The sequence below is a fragment of the Dreissena polymorpha genome, chromosome 8 (assembly GCF_020536995.1).
Source record: "Dreissena polymorpha isolate Duluth1 chromosome 8, UMN_Dpol_1.0, whole genome shotgun sequence".
NCBI lineage: Eukaryota > Metazoa > Mollusca > Bivalvia > Myida > Dreissenidae > Dreissena > Dreissena polymorpha.
The window spans coordinates 82,834,748-82,847,589 of NC_068362.1; the positions used below are offsets into that span (position 1 = coordinate 82,834,748).

At 37.1% G+C, this 12,842-nt stretch overlaps 1 protein-coding gene across 12 annotated transcripts in view; it reads left to right on the forward strand.

Moving 5' to 3' along the window:
* The window catches only part of LOC127842324 (condensin complex subunit 2-like), a 29,667-nt gene extending 19,860 nt beyond the window's left edge, over positions 1-9,807 (forward strand). For 3 of the 12 annotated variants that reach the window (XM_052371763.1, XM_052371762.1, XM_052371764.1), the window contains exons 15-19: positions 3,641-3,739; positions 4,929-5,111; positions 6,127-6,237; positions 7,286-7,498; positions 7,784-9,807. In XM_052371763.1, the coding sequence (XP_052227723.1) occupies positions 3,641-3,739; positions 4,929-5,111; positions 6,127-6,237; positions 7,286-7,498; positions 7,784-7,840 (663 nt within the window). In that variant the 3' untranslated portion in view covers positions 7,841-9,807. The remainder of the gene's footprint in view (positions 1-3,640; positions 3,740-4,928; positions 5,112-6,126; positions 6,238-7,285; positions 7,499-7,783) is intronic. The other 9 variants (XR_008031544.1, XR_008031547.1, XR_008031548.1 and 6 more) reach the window with 9 other exon arrangements.
* The last annotated feature ends 3,035 nt before the right edge of the window (positions 9,808-12,842 follow it).

Sequence of the window (12,842 nt, forward strand, 5' to 3'; positions counted from 1 at the left end):
ACCTGTTTTCTATAGACCTTTTTAGCTCACTTGTCACGAAGTGACATGCTGAGCTTATGTGACCGTGTGATGTCCGGCGTCCGTATGTGCGTGTGTGCGTGCGTGCGTGTGTCTGTCAGCAATTTGTTTGTGTAGACAGTAGAGGTCACAGATTTCATCCAATCTTTATGAAATTTGGTCAGAATGTTTATATTGATGAAACCTGGGTTGGGATTGTATTTGGGTCATCTGGGGTCAAAAACTAGGTCAAATAATAGAAAAAAACCTTGTGTAGACAATAGAGGTCGCAGTTTTCATCCAATCTTTATGAAATATGGTCAGAATGTTTATTTTGATTAAATCTGGGTTGGGATTGTATTTGGGTCATCTGAGGTCAAAAACTAGGTCACTAGGTCAAAAACTAGGTCAAATAATAGAAAAACCTTGTGTCGACAGTAGAGATCACAGTTTTTATCATATCTTTTTGAAATTTGGTCAGAATGTTTATCTTGATGAAATCTGGGTTGGGATTGTATTTGGGTCATCTGGGTCAAAAACTAGGTCACTAGGTCAAAAACTATGTCAAATAATAGAAAAACCTTGTGTAGACAGTAGAGGTCACAGTTTTCATCCAATCTTTATGAAATTTGGTCAGAATGTTTATCTTGATGAAATCTGGGTTGGGATTGTATTTGGGTCATATGGGGTCAAAAACTAGGTCACTAGGTCAAAAACTAGGTCAAATAATAGAAAAACCTTGTGTAGACAATAGAGGTCGCAGTTTTCATCCAATCTTTATGAAATTTGGTCAGAATGTTTATCTTGATCAGTGCCTTCCCCAGGAATTTGTTCAGGCGCCCCGGGGCCGATCGGGGGTGGGTTGGGGAGGGATGTCCCCTTCCGACATAGATTTTTTTTTAATTTAACGTGTCAATTCACGTTCTGTGGTGCGTTATAACTCAAAGAAAAACAGCGTCAAAAGACGTCATTTGGTGCGCCATGACTCTTCAAAAAAATCCCCCAGTCATTTAAAAATATATTTTTGTTATATTGTTTAATTGTTTTAAAACTTTTCCGCACATATAGTAAAATCCCAACTCGAACGATTCCCCAATACATCCGTTTCAACCCGACTCTATTACTGTATACTTACTATTTTTCAAGTTTCTATTTATTACCCGATAATCCCGTTTATTACGTTTTTATCAATCTCTTTCTGGTAAATATTTACGATAAAAGCTTTCAGTTATTTCTTTAACACAAACCTTGCCATTTTTTAAGTGACTATTTATAGATTTGATGAAATATTGCCTCTGAATATGCGTCAATCCCCTGACCTGTTGTGTGTGTGCTTGTTAAAACGCTCAATACACGCCATTTGTATGCAATAGACGCGACGTTGCACATGCTACATAATTTTCACGCTCTTTTTAATTGAGAAAAAGATTCGACACAAAATAAATTTGCACTGCTAATTTGAAGTAAAAATATTTAACCTTGCGGTAACATTTACATTCGGAAGTGCGTTTCGGATTTAAAACGCGTTAACATCGACTTACGGGAATGGGTTTGGGATTACAAATTTAATTATTCCCATTTGAGATTTCAACAAATATTAACCGTTGCGTTATAAATTCAACGATAATTTGTTTAAACACTTTACGAATGGAATAAATGTTTTGACGGAATTATGCATGAAATTCACGTTGTTCACGAGGATCACGGCCGGTTGCCATCATCAGTCTTCTAACTATCGATTATCGGACGAAACATTTACAAGTGTGCGTAATTAATTCAACGAAAATTTGTTAAAGCGCATTACGTGTCGAATAAATGTCAGAAATACGAGGTGAATCAGTTCTATAAATGGACATAAATGAAATATACATGTACTGGAATTAAATAAATTGTTATCACATAATTGTACCCGGGAGTCATTTGCACAACTTACTCGCTATAATAATTAATTGTTTACCACTTGAAATTAATTTCTCGTATTATTTATGAGTCATATGTAACACTTGTTTACAGTAAAAAGGTGTGATGATGATGCCCGAAACCGTCTTTAATGTTCTGTACTGTACTAATTACCGATTTTATATTACTCAAATGGTACAACTTCTTGCTAATCAAGCTGCGATAAACTCTTACTTCATGCCCGACGTCAATCAAAAATAATGGTCGATAGTTAACCCCGCCCTCATAAGCATTCGCGTAACCTATTGGACGATGAACTTCACAGTTTGACGACTGGAAAGTTACCAGATACATCCTTGTCAGCATTTAAATGACCGTGTAATATTGCTAGAATAATCGATACGCGCGTCATGCTATTCTCTTATCAGTGGATTATCCATTACCCCATGTGGTGTTTATGGCGATCACATGTGAAAGTAGGTACCGAGTGCTCTTTTAAAACAGGGAATATTGATACAACTGATAGGGAAACCTTGATTTTTTTGGACAATCTCCACTTTCTCTTACTGAAGAATCACTGATCGGAAAATTTCAAGCGCCCCGGGGACTCTGATTTCGAAATTCAAGCGACCCGGCAAGGGGCGCTTAAATGGCCTGGGGAAGACCCTGCTTGATGAAATCTTGGTTGGGATTGTATTTGGGTCATCTGAGATCAAAACTAGGTCACTAGGTCAAATAATAGAAAAACTGTCAACAATTTGTGTAGACAGAAGAGGTCACAGTTTTCATCCAATCTTTATGAAATTTGGTCAGAATGTTTATCTTGATGAAATCTTGGTTGGGATTGTATTTGGGTCATTAGGGGTCAAAAACTAGGTCACTAGGTCAAATAATAGAAAAACCTTGTATAGACAATAGAGGTCACAGTTTTCATCCAATCTTTATAAAATTTAATCAGAATGTTTATCTTGATGAAATCTGGGTTGGGATTGTATTTGGGTCACCTGGGGTCAAAAACTAGGTCACTAGGTCAAATAATAGAAAAACCTCGTGTAGACAATAGAGGTCACAGTTTTCATCCAATCTTTATGAAATTTGGTCAGAATGTTTATCTTGATGAAATCTGGGTTGGGATTGTATTTGGTTATTCAGGTGAGCGATTCAGGGCCATCATGGCCCTCTTGTTTCTGTTTGATATTATAAGAAAGCTTTGACCTAGAATTGTCCAAATATAAATGCTTGTTTTACTGATGTAAAGAAAATAGCCTGTCTATATTGATGTTAATCTTCAGAGGTCAAGGTCTGGGGGGGCTTTTAACATTTTCACACAATATCTATAGAATTTTTATACTTAGGAACCAATTAATTAGTATGCTTGTTAGGCTTATGGGAAGGAGGACCAGTATTGATTTTGAGATGAAGTGATCCAAGGTCAACAACACAGGGACATGCTAGTAAAACATGTTTAAGATAGGGCATCTTAAACATGTTTTACTAGCATCATACATGTCATGTTCCACAAGACCAAACCAAGGTTAAAAATACTTTTCCATTAAAAACAAACAGCTAGAATTACAGCTATCATTCAAAATTCAACCCAACTTTTGTGAGTCAAATAATAAAGTGCTTATGTTGGGACACACTCCAGGTCCTCACATGATGCAGCCTCAGGACCTTCGAAATACACTCTTGTCCCACACAAGTTAAGTGCTAGATCTATTGTTGCACCATATGTGTTTCACAGATCCGTCGTCAGAAGTCTAGTGCTGACGTGGATGACGCCATAGACAACTACGACTATGAGAACATTAATGACAGGGAGAACTACTGCCCCAACGACGAGGTAATGGGATGGGTTTTTAAACTGGGCTTAATGCATGTGCGTAAAGTATTTTCCCAGATTAGCCTGTGCAGTCTGCATAGGCAAATAGGGGACGACACTTTCCCCCTACACTGGACTTTTGTTTAGAAGAAACCTCTTTTAAAGAAAAACTAGTTTTGGATGACACTTAACGCACTTGTATTAAGCCCAGTTTCCCCATAACAAGGCTTATATAACTTAGTTACACATGAACTATGGCTATGAATTTCAACAACAGGGATAACTACTGCTCTAAAGACGCGGTCATGTAATGTGATTTCACATTAATGTAATTCCCTATTTAGAAAATAACTTCAAGTTTTGAATCAATAAAAAGATCATATCTTTTATATATAGTTTGAAATAAATAATATCATTTTTCGCTAAAGAAATTACGTACAGGATAATATAATAATTGTTTCAATGATTAAACTGCGTTTGACATTATGTGGTTGCTATGTATAAACCCCATCCAGGTAGCATTAACACGTACAAAATGTTTATTTCTTGATTATGTCGATTGATCTATCTTCAAAATGATGTATGTTTTGTATTTTCTTCAAACACATGCTGTTATTATGTGTGTATATATATATATATTATTATATGTTGACAATGATGAGCTTAACTATTCTGTTTATTTGATTGCTCTTGATAGGGCCAGCATCTTGTTTGAAAGATCTCTTAAATCATTTTGAAAATATAAAATGGTTAAACATGTTGAACATATTGGTTTTTCTTTCAAAATTAGTATGCAATATGATGTTTAGTAGCCATAATATATATAATTGCTACAAGTGTGGAATGTCAGCAGTTTCACTGGGTTGTTGCTTGAAATAAGTCGAACCTAATGTTTCGTCCATAAATAAATAGTTATAATAATAATAACAATTATTTGATATTGACACATTTCTTCAAGAGTCTTAATAAACATCATTGTCACCATGAAGTAGTATACAATCAATACTGGTGATTCAAATGTTACATTATAAAACAACACTCTTTCAAACTTATTGGATCATATCAACATTGTTGACAGTTTTGTTGGGTTGCAAAAATATATGAAAATACCAAAATAACACTTTTCTTCTTTATAAATATGTGTTATTATGTCAAAGCTTTACCAATGAAATCTTTTATTAACAATCACTAAGGTCATTTGCTTTATCAGGTGGATGATGACAACGACAGCGGGGACATAGACTTTGGTAACTTTGTTGCTGCGGGAACAGACCTGACCCAGGAGTCCTCGTCACAGGACCCGTTCTCCCAGACCCAGGACGTGTTCACACAGCCCCACCCTGGGGACGCCACCATTCTCACAGGGGACAAGCTGCTTGCTCAGCCCTACAAGGTGCGTATATTCTCTGCCCTTTGAACGGTAGCAATGAAATTAAGCTAAAAAGTTAGGTCATCGAGACAAAGTGTCGAATGCGCACAAGTCAGTCACGCTAGCTGAAGGTCAAGGTCTTACTTAAAGAGGTCAAAAGCTTGTGCCTCTATTTTAGTGTCCCCATTATATCTTCCTAACTCCTATACCCATTGAAGGATTTTCATAACACTAGCTGCACTGTAAAGGTAACTGAGACAATGTCCAGAAGGAATGTATCAGTCAGACTAGCTCAAAGTCATACTTGGTATCAGTCATGCCAGCTCAAGGTCAAGTGTTTTTTGTTTGTATCAGTCATGCCAGCTCAAGGTCAAAGTTATACTTGGTATCAGTCAGGCTAGCTCAAGGTCAAAGTCATATTTGGTATCAGTCAGGCCAGCTCAAGGTCAAAGTTATACTTGGTATCAGTCAGGCTGGCTCAAGGTCAAAGTCATACTTGGTATCAGTCAGGCTGGCTCAAGGTCAAAGTCATACTTGGTATCAGTCAGGCCAGCTCAAGGTCAAAGTTATACTTGGTATCAGTCAGGCTGGCTAAAGGTCAAAGTCATAATTGGTATCATTCAGGCTGGCTCAAGGTCAAAGTCATACTTTGTATCAGTCAGGCTGGCTCAAAGTTAAAGTCATACTTGGTATCAGTCAGGCTGGCTCAAGGTAAAAGTCACACTGCGATGTAAAAAGTGTGAGCCTTTTTTTATCGGGTTCATATCTCCTTTACTGATTGAAGATTTACATCAAACTTGGTCACAATGTTAAGGTCATTGGAACAACTTTCAGTTACGCTGGCTTAAAATCAATTTCACCATCACCTTGTTGTTTTTTTTCAAAGGGCTTTTGAAGTGGTTAGTTTATACATTAATTTATCTTATTGAGCTCTCATGTTGATTTTGTTGCAGTCTGTGATCCCGATTATTTTTAACATCTCAAAATATGGTTAAAATAGTACTGTTTTTCACATTGATTTTTTCTTTATGTTTTTCAGGTTGCCAAGATTGATATAGACTATGCCAAGACTGCCAAGAAGTTGGATGTGAAACGCCTTAAGTCTTCCATGTGGCATTTAATGAAGGCTGCGCCCTTGGGCACTGACCAGGTAGGCTGAAAATAAATTAGCCTCGCTCTGGGAAAAAGGGTCTGGGATGACAATTTCTGCGTTGATAATATTTTTTATTTACATAAGGTCTGTTTGTAGAAAAATCTGGTTAAGTTGGGAAGTCTCTTCCCTGATTAATCTTTGACACTTAATGCACATTATTTATTAAGGTAAACAGTGGATTTTTAGTTTTGTTTAGTTAACTTAATACTATGAATCATGTACAAATCATTCCAGGAAACTGCAATCTGTAACCTTTCTTACAGAGAAATTACTTATGATGTCAGATAGGATTTATGGTTAATGTTTTGTTTTAAATATATGGGTTCACTATTTTGGGAGGAGACATGACGATGGAATCAATACCTTTAAAATAAAACATAAATACTCAAAATCAACAAAAATGTTGTACACTATTTTGAAAAAAATGAAGTTAAACAAAAAATCCATGTGCCTTATAGCAAGAGTCAAAATTTCAATGCTAGATGTGGTATGGCAACATAGATTAGACGAGATACAAAATGCTCATTTTAATTTTTCTGTGGCATAATTTAAACCATTTTAATTTCCCGCAACGATATCTATACATATGACACCCGAACACTAACTTGGAACATGAACATGTGTTGAATATATTGCCCTGTAAAAAACAACGTGCTTTTAATAATTCTACTTTTGTTAAAAATTTATTCAATATGTATTGAAAATACATGCATATATGTAAAAAGCAAAAAACAAAAACTAATTAATAGCCACTTTTTAATATGAATATAAATCTTGTTTTGAGAAAACTGGACTTAATTCATCTGCTTAAATTGACATCCAATATTAAACTGCAAAGGCTTTTCAGGGATGACACTTCGATTTTATGGAATTTTGCGTTAAAGGAAGTCTCTTCCAAACTGAAATACAGTTAAAGTGAAAATTGAGCACACACTTCATTGGCTCATCTGCAACGACACTTTACACACATGCATACAGCACAGTTTTCCAAGAACCTGGTTCATGTTATCCTGGCTGTACATTAATACTATTCCACCTATTGCAGCCACCAGGTTCATCCTCAGACGGTAACGTGAACAACTCTGCCACGACCTCTGAGCCAGTCCCAGGTCCCAGCGGAGAGGTCAAGGAGATGAAGGGGCAGATCACGTTCCAGAAGCTTCTAGACGACCTCCCTTCCAAGGTCATGGGTCAGACTGCCAAGAACCTCAGCGTACCCATCGCCTTTGTGTGTCTGCTGCACCTGGCAAATGAAAAGGTACAGAACACTTTAGGGCTTTTGATACGAGACTGTTGTCATAAAGTATGACATCTGTGTATATCAAGTTGCAAATAAGCCGAGACGTGTGGCAACAGGTCCTTAGCCATATGCGGCCAGTCTGGTCTTGAGCTACCCCATCTGCTATGAATTCGTTCTAGGTTTTGTAGTCTAATTAACAGACAGGGATGCTCCTGAACAGACTGTGCAAATGCGCAGGCTGGCTTGGAGCTACAGTGGCTGCATATGGCATAAGACCCATTTTGGTGCTTGTTATGATTTCAGACTCTGAAGATAGAAGAAGTGAACATGGAAGATCTGTTGATCTCTCAGGGACTATGAGACCTCTCACCAGGGTCTGGCCATACAACGATCTCCTCTTGTAGTTGAACATTGAATGAGCTTCTTTCTGGGATAACTGGGCTAAATTCATTAGCGTAAACTGTCGTCCCAGATTAGCCTGTGCGGAAGACACTTTCCGCCTAGACTGGGTTTTATGTTTAGAAGAGACTTCCTTTAAACGCAAAAATCCATAAAAATGGAAAGTGTAGTCACTAATTAGCGATTGCAGTGAGACTGCACATGCTTATCTGGGACACCGCTTAACGGATGCATTAAGCCCAGTGTTTATCAGAATGAGGCTGGAGTAAGATACACAACTCAACATAGATACCATAGTTGTCATGTACACTCAGGAACAGTGAAATTAACTGTCTGTATGTTAAAGCTTTTTATAGGGCACTTCAAAGCAATTCATGTGGAAATGTTTATTTTAATAATAACTACATCAATAATGGGCTGATATGGTCTCTGAAACTTCATTAACACAAAGATTTTTTTATTCTGTGAGCTGATAAACAGTAACCCAATATAGGTGAGGACCTGTCTTGAATATGTAATCAATGACATTGGACTTTCTTGCATGGAGTTAACATTTATATCAAGAACTCACATGGGATGGGTAAGGTCTAGGTCAAGAGATTTTCCATGAGGTGGGTGAGATCTAGGTCAAGGGATTTCCCATGAGATGGGTGAGATCTAGGTCAAGGGATTTCCCATGAGATGGGTGAGATCTAGGTCAAGGGATTTCCCATGGGTTTGGTGAGATGTAGGTCAATAGATTTCCCATGAGGTGGGTTAGAATAGGTCAAGCGATTTCCCATGAGATGGGTGAGATATAGGTCAAGGGATTTCCCATGCGGTGGGTGAGATCTAGGTCAAGGGATTTCCCATGAGATGGGTTAGATCTAGGTCAAGGGATTTCCCATGAGATGGGTGAGATCTAGGTCAAGCGATTTCCCATGGGGTTGGTGATATCTAGGTCAATAGATTTCCCATGAGGTGGGTTAGATATAGGTCAAGGGATTTCCCATGGGTTTGGTGAGATCTAGGTCAAGGGATTCATGAGGTGGGTGAGATCTAGGTCAAGGGATTTCCCATGAGGTGGGTGAGATCTAGGTCAAGGTCATTAACATTTTCTTCTCTTTGAGTAAAGTTTTTGAATCCTTAGTGTTTATTTGCTAGATGTTCCTTATTGATGTCAACTGTATGTAAACTGCTCTATGTCCGGTGTATCTATCAACTGCTCATTGATTTTATCATTGTATAGAAAATGTGTAAAATGCTAGAATTTTACTTTTCAAAATAAAGCCAGTTGAATGGTTTTGTTTTAATGACACATGAATTTTTATTTATATGTATGCTGTCAAATTATTAGGTTTTAATTTATTTGTGGTGTGCATTATTCAATTATGTACATGTTATGCTGTATTTTTAATTCTTTCTTTAATCAGTGAAACCTGATATGTTGTACATAATCCATTAATATATATCCCCAAGTTTTGTATACATTTCACACTTCATACGTACATGAACATTCGCTCAATCAACAGTTAATTAAGACCTTCAGTCAACACATCATTAAGTCAACAAAATATTCTCTCAGGAAATACTTTCATATGCAGTACATTCACAACAGTTTGTTATATGCACAATGTCTTTTGTTTCATATATAAAAAATAAAAAGATACTGCACAGCATTTGTTGAAATATTTTTTGAACATGATATAAACATACTATAAGGCACTTTGTATGTGTTTTTTTAAAGTGGTATAATGATGTAATTGTCAAATCCACATTCGTGACAAGAGTGTTCTTCCAAGGGAGATAATCTTTTTTTTAAATAAATAATCTCTAGTTTTGTCCCTTGTATTGAAATGTAACCTTTTCAAACAATTCAGCAATAAAACATCCCTGTCAATGTGTGATGGATATGGATCTATAAAAGAATAAAATCAACACAAATTTAACTAACTTTCTTTTTAATTTATACAGATTTCTAATTTCAGCTTGTTCATTAATCAGGTTTTTCGACGAAAAAAACTGGTTATTAGATTGGCGAATGTCGGCTGGCGGGCGGAACAAGCTTGTCCGGGCCATAACTCTGTCGTTCATTGTCAGATTTTAAAATCATTTGGCACATTTGTTCACCATCATTAGACGGTGTGTCGCGCGAAAGAATCACGTCGATATCTTCAAGGTCACAATTTGAGTTTGAAGGTCAGAAATGGCCATAAATGAGCTTGTCTGGGCCATTTCTATGTCATTCATTGTGACATTTTAAAATCATTTGGCACATTTGTTCACCATTATTGGACGGTGTGTCGCACGAAAGAATTACTACAATATCTCCAAGGTCAAGGTCGCCACACCTAAAAATAGATTGATTTTGAAACAACTGTAACAATGAAAAATTAGTAACAATGCACATTTTGATTTTGAGTTGTCTCTTTTTATCAAGACTTTTTTATGCCCCCCTTCGAAGAAGAGGGGGTATATTGTTTTGCACATGTCCGTCGGTCCGTCCACCAGATGGTTTCCGGATGATAACTCAAAAACGCTGCCTAGGATCATGAAACTTCATAGGTACATTGATCATGACTGGCAGATGACCCCTTTTTATTTTAAGGTCACTAGGTCAAGGTCACAGTGACTTGAAATAGTAAAATGGTTTCCGGATGATAACTCAAGAACACTTAGGCCTAGGATCATGAAACTTCATAGGTACATTGATCATGACTGGCAGATGACCCCTATTGATTTTCAGGTCACTAGGTCAAAGGTCAAGGTCACAGTGACTTGAAATAGTAAAATGGTTTCCGGATGATAACTCAAGAATGCTTACGCCTAGGATCATGAAACTTCATAGGTACATTGATCATGACTGGCAGATGACTCCTATTGATTTTCAGGTCACTAGGTCAAAGGTCAAGGTCACAGTGACTCGAAACTGTAAAATGGTTTCAGGATGATAACTCAAGAATGCTTACACCTAGGATCATGAAACTTCATAGGAACATTGATCATGACTGGCAGATGACCCTTATCGATTTTCAGCTCACTAGGTCAAAGGTCAAGGTCACAGTGACTCGAAACAGTAAAATGGTTTCTGGATGATAACTCCAGAATGCTTACGTCTAGGATCATGAAACTTTATAGGAACTTTGATCATGACTGGCAGATGACCCCTATTGATTTTCAGGTCACTAGGTCAAAGGTCAAGGTCACAGTGACTTGAATTAGTAAAATGGTTTCCGGATGATAACTCAAGAATGCTTACGCATAGGATCATGAAACTTCATAGGTACATTGATCATGACTGGCAGATGACCCTTATCAATTTTCAGGTCACTAGGTCAAAGGTCAAGGTCACAGTGACTCGAAACAGTAAAATGGTTTCTGGATGATAACTAAAGAATAATTAGGCCTGGGATCATGAAACTTCAAAGGTGCATTGATCATGACTGGCAGATGACCCCTATTGATTTTCAGGTCACTAGGTCAAAGGTCAAGGTCACAGTGACTTGAAATAGTAAAATGGTTTCCGGATGATAACTCAAGAATGCTTACGCCTAGGATCATGAAACTTCATAGGTACATTGATCATGACTGGCAGATGACTCCTATTGATTTTCAGGTCACTAGGTCAAAGGTCAAGGTCAGTGACTCGAAACTGTAAAATGGTTTCAGGATGATAACTCAAGAATGCTTACACCTAGGATCATGAAACTTCATAGGAACATTGATCATGACTGGCAGATGACCCCTATCGATTTTCAGCTCACTAGGTCAAAGGTCAAGGTCACAGTGACTCGAAACAGTAAAATGGTTTCCGGATGATAACTCAAGAATGCTTACGTCTAGGATCATAAAACTTCATAGGAACTTTGATCATGACTGGCAGATGACCCCTATTGATTTTCAGGTCACTAGGTCAATGGTCAAGGTCACAGTGACTTGAATTAGTAAAATGGTTTCCGGATGATAACTCAAGAATTGCTTACGCATAGGATCATGAAACTTCATAGGTACATTGATCATGACTGGCAGATGACCCTTATCAATTTTCAGGTCACTAGGTCAAAGGTCAAGGTCACAGTGACTTGAAACAGTAAAATGGTTTCTGGATGATAACTAAAGAATAATTAGGCCTGGGATCATGAAACTTCAAAGGTGCATTGATCATGACTGGCAGATGACCCCTATTGATTTTCAGGTCACTAGGTCAAAGGTCAAGGTCACAATTACAAAAAACGTATTCACACAATGGATTCCACTACAACTAACAGCCCATATGGGGGGCATGCATGTTTTACAAACAGCCCTTGTTTTCTAATTGAAATCAAGGTCAATTTTACACAAGGGGGTTAACAATTCACATTTTGAATTGTCTCCCTTTATCAGACTTTCTTTCAACTGAAAACCTGGTTTTGTGACAACTTTGTCCCTTGTTTAATTAATAGTTTATGCTATACTACTTACCCATTTGTCAGCAAAATGTTATGGTTTAGGTTTGTGAGCAACAACTGCACATTAAATTTCTTCTACTGTCTGGTAGTCGATTAAACTTTGCACATGTTCACTGTGTTAGGTCAATAATATAAGTCCATAATTCAGAAAAGCAGTCTGTTCAGGTTGTATGCTGTTTGCTGCTCATCAGTATCTAATGATGCCTTTAAAACTTGAATCTAGTTAGAAAGGTTTTTTAATTAAATTTTACTTTCTAAGGGACTACACATATGCATCAAAATGGGTATCTAAGTGGTAAATGGTTAAATACCTGTATGTATCTAAGTGGTAAAGGGTTAAATACTTATCTAAGTGGTTAAGGGTTAAATACGTATCTATTAAGTGGTTAAGGGTTAAATACGTATCTATTAAGTGGAAAAGGGTTAAATATGTACCTAATTGGTGAAGGGTTAAATATGTATCTAAGTGGTAACGGGTTAAATACGTATCTATTAAGTGGTTAAGGGTTAAATACGTATCTATTAAGTGGAAAAGG